The sequence below is a fragment of the Stegastes partitus genome, unplaced genomic scaffold (assembly GCF_000690725.1).
Source record: "Stegastes partitus isolate 25-593 unplaced genomic scaffold, Stegastes_partitus-1.0.2 Scaffold312, whole genome shotgun sequence".
NCBI lineage: Eukaryota > Metazoa > Chordata > Actinopteri > Pomacentridae > Stegastes > Stegastes partitus.
This window is the reverse complement of record NW_007578043.1, coordinates 373,991-390,495: the sequence shown is the minus strand read 5'-3', so window position 1 is coordinate 390,495 and position 16,505 is coordinate 373,991. Positions and strand designations below refer to the sequence as shown.

The following is a 16,505-nucleotide window of genomic DNA, read 5'->3' as shown; positions in this document are numbered from 1 at the left end:
TAGTGAAAGCTTTTTCCACATCTCAGCACCAATATTGGTCCAAAAATATCTCAGACAGACTTAACCTTTATGATTTACTTTGGTCTACCATCCATCCATCCATCCATCATCTATACAATAGACTTGAGACCTGTCCAAGGCATAGGGTCCAGCCCCCCTGCAACTAACTGAAATGTCCATGAAAATACAATTTTTACTCCAATGAAGAAAGAAACTGACAGTTCATACTAATGATACTGTTGTGTATAAATATATTGTATCATGTGTGACGTATAGTCCTTAAGGTTTAAAATATAAAAGAAGTTGCATATATGCACATAGTCATGAAATGTTTTCTTTTGAAAAAGTTGCTTGGGTCTGTTTCTTTTATGGTTTCACAGGACAAGCAACAGACGGAGGAAAAGAAGTCCATATAAGGATGCAACCATTCTGTGTGATGAAGATGGGCCCCAATCAGTTGTTTTACGACCTGAACAGGCATCACGTGACTTAGTAGCAAAAGAAGGGTCAGAGGCAACAGGAGTTGTCTTGCTTTATCTGATGCCAGGGAGAGTTTGACCCAGAGCTCTGTAATGCAATATTCAATGTGTAATTAAATTGATTGATTGAGACCGAATTGAATCCGATCTCATCTTTAGAAACGAACATGCGGAGAAGACAGTAATTCTCTAACAATACTCATCAATGACGAATGTTTATTTGACAGCTGAAGTTCAGTTTGTTGCTTCCAGCTGTTTGTAGGAGTCTTTCCTATGAGTTAATTAAATATCAAACAGCAGCAGGATCTCAAAAGCAAAAGAGCTGTGGGCCTAAAGGGTTTAAAATTCAGACTAACACATTGCGCTATGTGTGATGTGATCAAACAAATCAATTTTTAACTCAAAGTTTTCATGCTTAGTGGCCAGTAAGGAAGATCTCAATGTATGAATGAACACAAACATGTGCGTCACCATGCCGGGGAAACAGTTTCTGCAGCACCAGTTATAGTGTTGATATCTCTGCTCAGGCATCTCCGTGAAATCTGTACCTGGTTGAGCTGCTCCAGGTCGTGAATCTCCTCCAGGACTCTCCTGTACTTCCTCTCCCGGTACTTCCTGCGGATGAATGTAGCGCGCTGCTCCGCCGAGGCCCCGCTGTAGAGATCCTCCTCCACGGGAAGATTAGCGGCCCAGAAACTGTTAGCGTTCTTGTTCCCCACCTCAAGGAAGAGCTGAGGGGTTTAAAAGACACATGCAAGGGAGACGTTCAGGGGAGAATTAATTGTCGAGCTATTACTAGGATTTGAAAAGCAACATCTGGCCAGCCCCCAAACCACAGAACATCTTGATTTAAATAATATAATTAGGTGGCCACGGTGGATATTTTCTGAAGATAATACATCAAAACACTTTTGTCAAATCTGCACAATGATGAACTTCATCAGCATTATCAAGGTAGATTAGTTCGCACAACCTTCATGATGGGGATCGTGCCATATTTACCTCCACGAGTTCATTGCTCCAGATGCTGCTGTCCAACTTCAAACTCCGCACTTTAGAAATACTTGGGCCAAGGGAGCGGTGCTGTCCTGGCACACAGGAAGACATCGTCGTCAACATGAGCTCACAGACATGTAAACAGACATCTGCTCATAAATTCATGCAGCCCTTTTGGTTTCTGAAATGTTTAAATATATATTCGAAAATGCACAGGCTTTAATTCCTGAATACTTCACATGGAGAAAAAAAAACAAAAACCCGGTGTACATATGCGCACGCCCAGCTCCACGGCGCGCACAACGACACAACGAATGCCGGCGATGGAATAAACAATAAACAGGCAGTTACAAGACGGAGAAACAGAGCATGACTGCGAGCTCATTCTCTCACTCACAACAGACATATTTAGTCCCCTCAGCTCTCCTAATTGGAAATGAAAGCAGAGAACGAGGGCCATTAATTGCTAATGAATCATGAGTAATTCATTGTGTTTGTTGGTCGGCCTGTTTATTTGGGTGAACGAGAGGCTTCTGGGGTTGCTTATGGCCAAAGACAGAGCACACATGCATAATACATGAGAGCGAAACACGGCGTATGTGTGAATGTGAATTATTGTCCTGTGTGTAACGGCGGATAATTTTAGATTTAGATTTGGCATGATCTCATTACTGTCTTCTATTCTCAAGTAGAGCAGCTGTGAATGAAAATGAGGGGCTATGAGCTGTGAAAGGCCATCTTGACACAGTTCTGGAGAACACAGAGGCAAGAAACCTTTGAAATACTTTCCACTCATGGTGTTAAAAAATAGAAGCTCTCCAGGATTTAATTTTCGGTAACTCGTCGTTATTTACAATACTTATTTCAGGAATACAGGTGTTAAATCACGTCTGTAATGAGCAGAGCGAACCATAAAACTGGAATTAAGAGGGGTTTTTTTCCCCCTCCATGTAATCACACGTAATTGGTGGAAAACCATGAACAACCTGGATACAGAAACTTTACAAAGACTAATACACTGGCCCATTATAACTGTGAGCTATTCACAAACATCAGGAGTTGCAGTGCCTTTTTGAATCTGACACCAGGACGCACTAACTGACAGGTCTAATTGCTCCCAGATTGGATTCTGAATGTGATATGCCAAGCCATGTTCCTTTGTGGTCAGGCTTGATGTGATCAGTTGGTGAATGCATTAAGTACAAAGGGCAGTGCCACCCTTCCTGTCACAACAGCTCTGAACCGGTATTCTTTTTTTTTTTGTTTCCATGGGTAATCAGAAGGCGTTGACGTCGCTCCGATGCTACTTGCTACGTTTCCGCTGCTTTGAAGTTTTAAAGGTTTGTGCTTGCGGCTGGATGTCGCTAAAGCACCAGCATCTTAGAGCGTCGCGAATGTGTACGTCGGCCACACCTTCTGCCTCCAGTTGCTTTCATTTACAACTAGAAAGGTTGTGCACACGTCAATAGCTAATCCAGCCACGACACAAAGACCAGAACAACCATGAGTGGAGAAAGAAAGACAAAAAAGACATTCAAAACAGCAGTAAAGTATACATATGGGCGGCTGTGGCTCAGGTGGTAGAGCGGGTTATCCACTGATGGCAAGGTTGGCGGCGAAGTGTCCTTGGGCAAGACACTGAACCCCAAATGGCTCCCAATGGCAGATTAGCACCTTGCATGGCAGCTCTGTCGCCATCGGTGTATGAATGTGTGTGTGAATGGGTGAATGAGAAACATTGTAAAGCGCTTTGAGTGCCGCGAAGGTAGAAAGGTGCGATATAAGTGCAGACCATTTACTATATATTACATTAATAACGGAAACGCAATTCAACTCGTTTTGGATTTTAAGGCATCAGCTGAACACTTTCATTTTTCCAGAGCTCAACCAGTGTGGGGACGGCCAATGGTTTCATAGGGAGGGACTCACATTCACTAACATGCAGATGTTAGTTGCTAGCTGCTATGCTACATGTATGTTCAAAATCTTGCATATTGTACCTTGAAGTTCATTTTAAATGTTTTGTTTGTTTGTTTTTTTAAAGCAGCACCAATAACTAAAGTTTTGACCTGTCAAAACTATATGAACTCCAGTGCGTTGACATATTATGTGGTTGTATAATGAAGCATGTATAATGAAAAAGGGAGTGGACCGACGATTGAACCCTGTGGAACACCATGTCTCCCTTGTTAGTTAAATAGGAATGAAAACGGCTGAGGGCCTTTCCAGACATAACAACTGCATGTTTGAATGTTTCTGTAAGCAGTGTGATCTGTTGTAATAAACGTGGCACTCATTAAATATTTTGTTTAGGATTATTACTTGTGCAGTTGTTCCTTGTTAAGGAAGTGTGTTAAAATGGGATGAATGGAGCTATTGGAAGATTTTGATTCAGTAATTACGTCAACAAAAATTATCCATCTTTCTACCTATAAATCTGACAATTACCTATTATTTTAAAAACTATTGTTCTTGGTGTATGCCTGATCAAAGTTTCTTATTTTATATACAGTTTAGCAAACTCGTCACATCTTAAAGATCAATTGAGCAAATGAATTTGAGTTTTCCATCGATTCAATCAGCTCAGTACAAACACGCATTTGGGCTTATCAGGAGATTTTTTGTTTATAGCTGACCAAACATGTTTCAGCTTAGCCCTGAGAGACCACGAATAAAAAATCATCCCCTTCTCCCCGAGATTCATTTAAATATTTATCAGCAAAACTACACATTAAAGTGTCAAGTGTGGATGCATTAGCGCGGTCCAGAGTTATGTTTAAATCTGATTTGTCCAATCCCAAAAGTCGCATCGAAACGACAGGAATAATAAGTGCCTTTGAGATCACATGTCTGGCTAGACAAAATGCAAGCCAAAGAGCAAGATTCTGTCACTTTCGCCCGTGAAGGAGTGAAAATATTTCCCTCTGGGCGCCTTGCTGCAGTGCAACAGCCATGCTCCATCCACTGAGCCATACAACACCACAGGACCATTTTCACTTGTGTAAGGGTAATGAAGCTGAAAAAAAGTGTGCATGCGCATGTGCCACCGGGTACACAGTGAGATCTCCCCATATAAATAGCCTGTTGTAAATGTCTTCATCGTTCCTGCCGAATCAAAACAACACACAAAAGGGCACTCCCATCACGGCAGCGTTCACAAAAAAATTGCTCAACCCACCGAGGATTTCGCCCCCAATTAAAAACTTTCCCAGTGACTCGGCGACAATTCATGGAGCACTTTCCCTACCCTCTGTACTTGTGTGGCATTTTCACCCCCTCACTCAATGACAAGTCAGAAGGGAAACAGAGCAAGAACAATGAGCGCTGCATTTTTTTTTTTTTTTTTTGCGTCGCCATGGCAACTGTTGCCAACAGACATGTCTACAAGTTGCATCCTGGTTTAAAGAAGTTTATTGCAATTACATGTGTGGAGAGCAGCTTTAAGGACTTTGGAGAAATGTCATTTCCTCTGGTAGTTATGTTGGATGGTGGGAGAAAGGGCAAAAAGAATGAGAGTGTAGATGGAGGGACAAATTCAGGTATTGGAAAAGTAAACTAAAAAAAAAACACACAAGAGGACTTTTGGTTAACAGTCAAAGAAAAACCAAAGATGGGAGAATTTTCCTTAAAATGGCTGGACTGGTAAAATTGCACGATGCAGTTTTTTTGGTATTAACAACACATCAGATGACTACATGCAGTGTTGAATTACCACCCGGTTGGGTTGTTCCTTTTAAAAATGTGGACTGTTTTAGCCTCTATCTGCAAATTTGATGGGGGGTTATGGCCCGCACATTTAACATCATTTCAGCAGCAGTAGCAAAAAAAAAGCTGTCATTCACCTGCTGTTTGCTGCAGACAGACTCATGAGTTGGTGGGTATAGGGACTAAACCATATTACATAGATATTAGTAAGAGGGGAAAAAAACACAAATCTAACACCAATCCTTTAAAAAAAAAAAAATCATGAAAACAACAATTGATGTGATCATTTCTTAATAACAATAACATATGAATGCCCATTTTCATTGTAGAGTTAGTCATTATTAATGAAAAACTTTAATTCCTTTCTACATGACACCTTTCCTCCAAAGACCAAAACGGAATTAATCCAGCTGGATATGCCCATGCACTCATCCATGTCCCCTGCAAATGTTTTCTGCACATGTTGCACAGCATTCACTCTGCAGACCCAGGACTGGATCCTTCTACAGATCATGTCTCTGAAGCCCAGTGAGTATGGATAGACATTAGGTGTGCATGGAGCATTGTAACTTGCAGCTGCAAGAAGAATAGGGTCACGAGCATCTGGGCCTGTGGAATCTGTAAAGGCATCACATGCAAAAACTGCAGTCATGATGTTGTTGAGTCTGAAGAAGACATAAACAATGACTCTTGAAGCTTCTGACACTGAATGAGAAATAACTCTGAGTGTTATATGTGAAATAAAAGCTACTGTGCAATATAAATGTAAAAGTCAGTGTGGCCTTTTTCAACAAAGAAGTGTTTGTGGTGAAATATAAATGCTAACAATCAACTCAGAATCATGAAAAAACCCTGATTTGACCCTCATAAGTTACTTAAGGCCAGATTTTTAAAAAACGATTTTTCGTCTATCGGTTATCGGTACCCTAACTTGAGCAGGTTTTTTTTAAAGGTTTCCCACAGGAATTGAACTTCAACATTTTAAGGCATGTTATTACACCTTTACAAACATATTGGTGAAGAAATTGTTTGGTAACGATTTAGTTGCCAGATTTGCAAAAAATCTCAGAAAATGCCCTTACTATGAAACATTGTGCAAATTTACATTTATTGTAATTTTTATGTCATTACATCTGTCTAGAAATGGGAATCAAACTTCATGCTAATTATGCTACATGTGCAAAAAAGCCACTGCTTGCTCATATGTGAGAAATATCACATTTATAATTTATTAATGTGCCAGTGTTGCATTTATATCTTATTGCAAGTTTAAGGCTTCTCAGGTCAGGAAGTGGTTTTTACTATTTTATTACCAAACATACCTATAAAACTCATAAAATAAAGTACTTTTAGTGTGTTAGTTTACCATTTCATAATTAAATATTTAAATAAAAGTAATTAGAACTGAATTTAACAAGTAAAAAAAGGGTTATTTTGTTGTATATGCATGTTTCTGCTGCCTCCACATTCTTGTGTTATTATGTCTCCGATCAGATACACTCTATTTTTTATATAGGAGAACATTTTAATAAACTCTGATTATTATTTACTTCACGCTAAAAATAATAAACCTGAACAATTCCTTTAGTCGACACAAACAAAGACAAAACATTGCAGCGCGAAACAGTCCAACGGGCGGCTACACATTATTAAAATTTATTCTATCTTGGCACAAAAAGAGAAAAGCCAATCTGGGATCATTTTACCATTAGTCTTCTCATTACTTCTTTCCTCTTTCTCTTGTTCAGCGTTTCTCTTTATTGTCCGTGACAATAAAGCGTAAGAGCGCTAATTAAAAGCATGAGCAGTCATTGATATTCCAAATGGACCCCGGTCTAATTTAAGGAGAGCACAGTGCGAGGACGGCTTTCTCATTGCAAATATTCACCTTCTCGCTCCCAGCGTGTCGACAAAATGTAATATTAAACACCCCTGAAATCATTTAAGGGTGTTTGAAAAGAGATGTTGGAGATCTGATGCGTACCAATTACATGGTCCTTGCAGAGGTGAGGTGAGGCGTTGCATTAAATTGCATGGCAGATCTGTGTAGGTGGAAAAGGGAGTTTATAAGAGCACGCAAAAAAAAAGAAAGAAAACACCTCACACACCGACCACCAGATATCCCTCCACAACAAGCATAGCTGCTGCGCTTCTCTAATCATGTTTAGCGGGTCAAGAAGCAGTTCGGGATCCCCCAAGTTCTCGCCTGTGGCTTAATCTTTGTTGTCATTTCATCTGAGCCATCCAGTATTGCCAAATAGATTAGAGAGTCCAGAGGCCAGACAGCAACTCCCATAAGTGGCTTATCACCTGAGATCTTATTCTAAAAGAGCCTCTGGGTCAGAGTACATACTCACACAGGCGCAAACCTCCGACCACACGTACAGAGAGAGGAGCCGAGTGCTAACATGCATGGCTTGTTTAATTCAGCACGGCTTTGTTGCTAACTTTTCACACGGCACGACTTCAGAAACAGAAGAGTCGTATTCATGTGTGATGTGATAACTCGCTTCCTGTGCAGCATGTGATGGTAAAACTTAACTCCCCTGTACTGATTGCATATAAGTTTAAGACAGTTTAAACACAACTTTCTTTTTTATACATAATTATTATCATTCTGATGATTTCATGTCATTTTGTAAGGAAATTTCCAACCTCGTTGTAACTAAATGTATGATCTGGTACTGGTTATGGACAAAACAACACGGTTAAGCTGGTGCACTTTCAATAATTACATCTCACAAGTCGCTATTTGAACCTCAGGAGTCCGTCGGTTAGTACACAGAAGGCCAGCGGGAAAGTCATTTCCATATGACGAGAAACCTGTTTTATGTTTTGATTGTCTCGCAAGCTTAGAGGTGTAACATGAAAGCTCTGAGTACATGAAGCCGCCTCGCAAATAGATGGTCTGAAACTTAACACCGAGCCCACTCGCTACCAGCTGCTTCCCAGGTGAGACGTTCAGAATGAGCAGCTGCCTCAAAGTCCGCCGGTTTACGCTCCAGAGCTGCTTCTGCCAACTCTGAAATGCCTCATCCAGTGTGCAAAGCGCTCTGAAGGTTGGCGGCAAGAGTGAACGCGATAGTTGTCGTGCACTCCCAGCATCGAAGGAATCTAAAGATGGAGTGGATTACTTTTATTTCTGATGGCTACTATAACGGTTGTTTGTGCAGCTAATGTGGCTAACATTAGCTCTGATGCTATGCCTACAGGTCAAGGCTTTGTAGAAATTGTATTACTGAAGGACATTTGGAGATAGTTGAAATTCATTACTGATTTGAAATCAATAACCACTGATTGTGTTTTAATCTTGCCAGTTGTGCTTCACTGCAGCTCAGCCCGTGTTGAGATCTTTTTGTTTTTCTCCTGCCCTCATATTTATCGCGTTTAAATCTGAATGGGATTCCTCATTCGCAGGATCTGTTTTCTGACAACAGAACCAGTACGAAGTGGCAAAATTGTGCGGGACAGCAGCGGCTCAGTGGTTTCCAGAGCTTCGGGCACTGAAACCGAACAGGAATGTTAAAAATCTTTGCAGTATCTGGAGCTGAAAAAAAATGGAAAGACACACTCCGGAGACATGTGAGATTAATTTGCTGAAAAGCAGCACATAATGGGACCTTTAAGAATAAAGCTTCCAAGACCCTTAGAAACAAAAAAATTAAATAAATAAATCCCAAACAAAAAAAAGCAGCATCAGAACTAGCTACCCCTCAAATTTATCTTACACCAGCTCCGTGAGGAACCACCGCTTTAGCAATTATCAAATGAAGCATGCTTGCTGATGGATTCCATTCGCACAAAGCTGCGCCGAGTCGGGTTTGCTTTCACGAACCGGGTATACTGTACGTATCAGCGTCTCCACCTGAGAAAGAAGCAAAGAGTGGCTTCCCTTACCTGCACATTTCTTACAGATGACCACGCCCAGATTGACCGACGCCCACTCCGGCTGCGGGGTCCGGCAGTCGGCGCAGCTCCGGTTGGCCTCGTTGAACCAGATCTTCTCCGCCACTTCATAGTCGTAGAGTGTCTCGGCGATCGATTCCTGGACCGCTTCAATCCACTCCTCCTTCTCCCGTTCCGAGTCGGCCGTGAAGCTGCAACAATTGATTTTCGTGGCACACAACGACACATACCTCACCGTTATTGATTTGATTTGAGAGAGCAATTAAACAGCACAGTATCGCTTGGCGGGGTTACGACGGGGGAGGTTTTCAGTATTTGGAGAAGTTTTGGGGGGCGCTAAGCGTGTACGTGTGATTGCGATAGATTTGATGAAATGGATAAGGGGGGAAGGTAAATCAATCTGTCTCACCGTGTACCACTAAAATCTATAAAGTTTTAATGCGGGATGATTTTTTTCCCAACATATAATTTCAACATTAGAAAGTTGACAAATGGATGAAAGAGCATAAAAATACTCCATTTACAGCGACTACGTACCTTTTTTAAAACACCAGGACTTGAAACGAGAGCTTTGTTAATGTGAAAGTGATAAAATAAAGAATAAAAAAGTGAAGGAATGAGGTGATTTGATCAAATTTGCAAGCGAGTGATTGAGGTTTATATGCACTGTAATAACTTGGTTATTACAATGAGACTGTAATTAAACATCTTCAGAGTCTCATTGTAATAACTTGGTTATTACACTTGGTTATTACTTGGTTATAACTTTGTTATTACAATGAGACTGTAATTAAACATCTCCCATACATTTCAGAAGCACCACTCACACTCAGGAGGCTTTATATCTATTTACAGTGTGTCTTTAACATGTCCCATCTATGTCGAATTCATCCCACACAATCGCTGGAAAGACTGCATATTACCGTGTAACAAGCACAGGTTTCTGATGACGCATAAGCGAGCGTCGAAGAAGTTGCTGAAAGTCGTGAACGTCTCCAGATTAGCTGAGCGTATGCTAAGTCGGTGTAACAAGCAATCTGCGTGCATGCGCCAGCTTAAGTGGGAGCGAGCGAGAGACAAAAAGACAGGCAAGCCGGAGTGACAGAGATCGACAGAGATATAAAATTGCGAGGAAAGAGAGACGGAGAGCACCCTAGCTTGACTGAAAGAAGCACTTAGAAAGGAGAAATGGGACCGCTGGTCTCCATGGCAACCTGGCAACCGGTGTAAAGTAAGACGGAAGATGGGGAGGGTGGAGTAAGGGTGGGTTGGGAGGACGGGGGGGGGGGGGGGGGGGGAGGAAGGGGGGGGGGGGGGGGGGAGGCTTTCGCCTGGAGCAGAGGATGTGCACCAGGCCATCCTTGCCCAAGTAACCCAGCAGAGATCGATAGGTTGATTGGGTTCAGCCGTTCTGTGCCCACCTGTCTGTGCCCAGGGCCCATCTAAAGAGATGACTGCTCACATTGTCTGCTGAACTTACAACACGGCCTCCGAAAACCACAAAGGAGCAGAGGGAGGCAGGAGGCAGCAGCACGAGAGTGTGTGTGAAGGTGCTGCGCAGCTTTTTTAGGTATGAAGTGAAGAGCAGGTCTCAGATGGAGCCGCGGAATAAACTGCGGCTTAAAGAGCAAACGGGTGAGAAAAGAGCAGCGAAATAAAAAAAAAAGGAAAAAAATTATGAATGGAAATTTGAAGCAAACCCCAAAGATTGTATAAAAAGAAAACCTCCAATGCAAGAGGTTGAGTAAAAGTAAAGTTTCTTTCAACCCTTAGGTTAATAAAAATCAATTAGAAAGTAGCTGTTTTCAAGCACCTTTTTTTAAACTTTGCAAACTTTTAAGTTAAAAAAAAACGACACTGCAATATTTATTTTTTGCTTTTCAATGTTTTGTGACACCAAAAAAAAAAATACAGGAATATTCACCAGATGGCTCGAGTAACTCTATTTAGAAAATAAAATGATCATTCTAGAATGATTGGGGTGGTTTTAGAGGGGAGTGCATCTGCATACAAAATGGAAATCTATTTTTTAAAAAGCTTCAAATTGGCTGTGCGAACCAATTGGAACCTGTGTAATAGCAGTGGTAAAGGCATCCAAAATAGTTGCTGGCGTGTAGATGTTGCTTTGCACATCATACGGAGCTTTGTTAAGCTGATCTAAATGGCAATTTTTTTTTTTTAAAATCCCTTGTGTAGTGACAATAAGCAAAAGAAACTGCCAACAAAGTGCCTGTTTTTGGTCAGCATCATGTTTTCTGTAGCCGAAATATTTCGAGAAAACTAAGAATGGAAAATGATCATTATTATGACCGATATTCATATTGCAATTGTCTTCATTGATTTGAAGAGACTAAATATTTTTATTGCAGTTTCACATTTCATAAACAGAGCACTAGTTCACTTCCATTAGCGCTAATGTTAAAATATGCATTGAAATAAGGCTTAACATAAGGTTCTTCTTCACCTGAATTTAAAACATCTCCTGAAGTCAAAATATGGAAGTAAGACTATACCTAAAACGTGGTTATAGCCACAACAATTTACCTACATTCCCGAGACGCCTCACATGCAGTAAAAGCTAGCATGGCAGCTGTGCACGGATAAGCCTCTAGTCTCCACTTAGTTGCTGCAGCCGAGCAACTAAGTGGAAATAGATTAGAAAATAGCTAAATAAGGAGTCCTAATGTCTTACCCAAGCTGAAACCAAATGATTCTATCAGCATGGGCCATTTTCTATAACCTCATTGGATTTTAAAGATAAATGTTGCAGCCAGAATCATGATGATAATTGATAATGCATCAATGGTGCAGTTGGCATCACATTTCTTTTTGGCAATCAAATCTTTTTCTTCTATGTGTTTCTCTTCTGATTCCTTGTGCACATGTGGAGCCTGCATGTCAACAAACTCTGTCTTGTAAAATAGAGCTGAAAAAGAAACTAAGTGTCTCCAAAAAACATTAAATCTGAATAAATTGTGTGTTCTCAAACAGAATTCTCTTGTTGAATTGTCATGGAAATTAGAACCACATATGTATTTCTTGTTGCTGCCTCACTATGCATCATGCATTCCTCTATGTTACCTTCACAACCAGTGGTTACAAGCTTCTATCATTTGCCATCGTAACACAAACTACTACCACAGAGCTCTCAAGTTCTTCCACACTGCATCCAAGTAATTATCTAGACGGCTATCAAAGTTGATCAAAGTGTGCAGTGAATACAGTAATGCAACTCAAAAGTCAGACAACCAAAGTACTTTTGTTTTCTGTTGGTCTTGTATGTCTGCCTAACAAATATTAGCCAGGGGACAGCTTAGCTTAGCTTAGCTTAGCATAAAGGCATTAAACAGGGGAAGCCCGGCTCTATTCCACTGCAACAAATTCATGTCTTGTCCAGTACAGTGACCCTTCTGTTTTCTTTACTGTGCACAGAACTTGATGTTCTTTCACTTTGGTTTAGCTTCATGCTATGCTAAGCTAAAAGTTGCCTGGCTCTCCCTCCGTATTTCACAAACAGGTCTGAGAGTGGTATAGAGTTTCTAATCCAACCTTTAGTTGATGGGAAATAAGCGGATTTCAAAAACTGTCATATAGTTCCATTAAAAAAGGCTCTTTTTATATTTAGTTTCCGCTGACCTGTGTGACCTTCATGCTCTACTCTCTGAAGTCCACTTCAGGGTTCCCTGTTCACCCAAGGACTTAGTACAAGTCCCCACTCATGAAAATGTATTTTTTTATTTTAAAAAAGTACATTTGGTAATCCAATTTTGATATGAGGTAGCTTGACATTCTTGTAATATTCAAAGTTCCTGTGGTTTGTGTGATTAAAAAGTTTTTGTTCAACGTAATTCTATCACACCGGCTGCAACGTCCATCAACAAGCGGACATTCTAACCTTGAGCACTCAATAGTTCTTACCGCAGCATCTCAGTGGATCAGACCACAACCGTCGTCGTCAGACTCGGCCTTCATTTTCATCTCAAATACAGACCTTTCAGAGTTTTGTGTCTTGCATGGTGCTTATGTTGTTGAATAGAAAAACCTGCCAGATAAACGTAAGTACGCCAAAGTATTCAGAACTGCTGACACTATTTCCCACTACAAAGGATGTCTCCAGGATCACATTCTGGAAACACGAGCCCAGCACAGAGCCATCCACAAGGTGAAAACAGTACCAGCTATGCTATTGTGGCTGGTAAACATTAAATATTCATAGCAGTTAATCAGTTCACGCTTAGGAACTTCAATATGTCTTTTAAAATTCAAGCGACATGGCAACCAGTCATTCCCAATAGCATTTATGACTGTGAGAACCAAGAGCTTTAATGTTTGGATAATCAATATGGCCTCTGTGACCTTGACATAAAACCAACCAAGGCAGAAATCTGTAGAGCGAGTTTCATGCAGTTCAATGGAAGTTCTTCCAATCCAAAGAAACATTTTCTTACATATAACCTTCAGTTTGCTCAACAGCACTGCTCTGTAATGTCTCGGATCTAGCGGGAGAAAAATGACCCATGACCCATGATAATGTCATTAGATTTACCACAGCTTGGAGACTTTGTAGAGCAAAAAATAAAAAAATTAGAACAAAAGATTTACAAACTGTGATAGAGGCTGGGAAAGAAGTGGGCATTTACCCAGTACAGAGAGCCAAACAAAATGATGCTGCTGCTTGATTTATGAGAACTGCTGGATCTGGTGGATTGGGAGCTTGGCCAAATATCAGAGAACAAAAAGAAAAAAAAAAGTGGGATTTTTGGCCATTCGTTTTTCAGTCAGTCTGTCATGAATCCGTAAGTGTCGTGGAAGTGGAATATTTAAAGCTGAGGTAGGCAGAAATCTGGGCAAAAGAAAAAAAAAAAAAGAAGAATTTGAAAATACAGCCCTTTTCCCTGTCGGTTCTAAGCTCCTCCCACCAGACAAGCATGAGTATACGAATGCATTTCATCCACATAAGCTTGACTGATAGGCTTAACCAGAGACATATCATCTGGAATTTCAAGTAACTAAGCATTTGCCACAGTCAAGTCTATGGTGAGACATCTTTCTTTTTTGGTTTGCTTCACAGTGTGGGCAGCTGTTTACAGTGGTGGAATCGCAACTTTTCCTTTTTCCTGCAGGATTTTTCATTAATGAATCAGACTTCTGACCATCTAAAGCAGTGTGCATCAGCAGCTTTTGTGATAAAGCCAAAAGACCTGCGATTGGACAAAGTCTCCTGGATTTTCCAAAACCTACAAACAGAGCCAATGGGAGGTGTGGAAGTCTAGTTTCCTCTGAGACCGTCTGAATTAGAATTTGCTGACTGGCTATTATGGAATTTTTGCCTTAAAGACACCAAAAAATGACGGCTGAGATTTCCAATGTGAGAGCTGATTGTACAAATTTTGATTCCATGATTGGCAACTGAAACTGAAACCAACAATGTCAAAATAAACAGAAGCAGAAACTGATAAGTAAATGAAACCAAAGGTATTTTTCAGTTGACCAGTCCAATTGGAGGAACAAGCCGCTGTCATTGGTGGTTAAAGTTGGAACCAATCTTTTTCTTCGTCCATTTAATTTAAATTTTAGGTTTTCAAAGTAAATTTCAAGGATAAGTGAGTGTCTTTACACGAGACCCAAATGGCTACGGTGAAAGACTCAAGATCAACTCATGGTCTCCATATCCGCATGTCTGAGTGACGAAAAATTCATCATTTCTCAAGAATCCTCAAGAATATATCTTCAGACTATCTGCACAGACTGCATATGTGTTGTTAAAAGTGAACTGCACCAAATGTGCTGTAAGTATTGATGGTTGTGTTTCATCCCACATCTATAGCTCTATTGTTTTTATGTGGCTGCACACTGGTTTTTCATTTTCAATTTTATACTGTCGAGCCAAACACAAAAAAAAAAAAAACAAAGCAGTTCTTCTGGCTGTCCGTGCAGATACATTAGTTTGAGAGTTTAGGATGACAAGTTCTTTGAACTACCCACCTCTGAGACTTCTTTTGCCCACTTGATACAACAGAGATGAAGGGAATCAGTGTGTTTGTGCTGCTAAAAGCTGGTAGAAAATTAAATTTGAAAAACTTAACACTAACAAGTCCTTCCAAAACAAATGCCCCCCCTACGCTCAGGATAATCCGAAGACCTTGCTGTCAAGACTTTTCATTAGGAAATATTTTCTGCTTACGGTGAAAGAAATTGTGAAACTGTCTAAAGATTCCAATACCCACTAGACAAACACAAAACAAATCAGACAAACATGGATTTTCTCCAATATGCCCTTGAGCTAGGCATTTATCTGCAGCTTTACTTGAGTAAAAGTGCTTTCTGATCAAGAACACAAAGTTTCTCTGTTCTCCAAACTTGAATGTCTTTGCCTGGTAACATCTTCTCTCCTCTGCGCCTCATTGTCATTCTCTCTACTCATAAAAGTCGGCTATTGTATCCACCACGGCGCGGTGAACACTCCGTCCATTTAACGGCAGCAAAACAATGGAAAAGCCAAAGTGAGTCTCCACAGCTTAAAGTGATTAGATGAGTTTCTCACTAATCCCCACCTTGAGCAGGTAGGAGAACGCTCCCAGGGCTACCAATCGATTTGATCCACACACACTCACACACACACACACACACACAATAAAACCCCTTCAACAATCACCTCATCAAAACAATTCGGGAGACCTGAGCTCATTTTAATTTCGCAATTTTTTGTTGTTGGTTCCATACAAAATGGCAATTACATCCACCGTATTAACAAAGCTGCCAAACGATGGGACCATTAAGGGAGCTGACACAAACAGATCGATGGGACATACAACAGACAGGTAGAGGAATGAGGGCAAAAAAAATCTTTACACCAGGCAACGGGTAAAAAAAAAAAAAAAAGGAAGGGGTAAGAAGAGAAAATAGTGAACAAGCGCACACAAACAAACGAGCCGTGCTTTGTCCAGGCAGCTGTGACGGTTGTATTCTAAATGGGCCATTACAGCACAAACAAGCAGCTCACTCATTGATTGTAGGCCCTCAGGGACAGGAGTCACCTGAAAGGCTTTGAGACCTACAGAGGCACAGATACCTGCACAAGCTCCCAGGGGAGACCACGTATATATAAAAAGAACCTGGATCGATAATTAGTGGGATTTTCCAGGACGCTGTTCCCGTGTTTGGCGCACACAGCGATGATCAATAAGTCTATGAGGTGTGTGGTGGGTGAAGCGACTCACAAAGTGCTTTTTGAAAAGCAAACTTAAGGGGGAAGACTTTCTTTTGTCTCATTAGAGCTGAGCTTAACTTTGAGACATGCCTGCTCATTAGTTGTACAAGTGACACCACAAAGGAAAGCACATACTCCCTTTTGTTTTTGTAATAGGTAAAGGTGCATCAATTTGTTTCCTGGTGATTGACAATCAAAGTTGTTTTCTA

General features: G+C 40.7%; 1 protein-coding gene across 1 annotated transcript in view; it reads right to left on the bottom strand.

Moving 5' to 3' along the window:
• The window catches only part of arap2 (ArfGAP with RhoGAP domain, ankyrin repeat and PH domain 2), a 173,628-nt gene that overhangs the window by 84,853 nt on the left and 72,270 nt on the right, over window positions 1–16,505 (bottom strand). The window contains exons 11-13 of the mRNA XM_008283445.1: window positions 9,078–9,277; window positions 1,482–1,567; window positions 1,028–1,210 (exon numbers count right to left, since the gene is read on the bottom strand). Of these exons, the coding sequence (XP_008281667.1) occupies window positions 1,028–1,210; window positions 1,482–1,567; window positions 9,078–9,277 (469 nt within the window). The remainder of the gene's footprint in view (window positions 1–1,027; window positions 1,211–1,481; window positions 1,568–9,077; window positions 9,278–16,505) is intronic.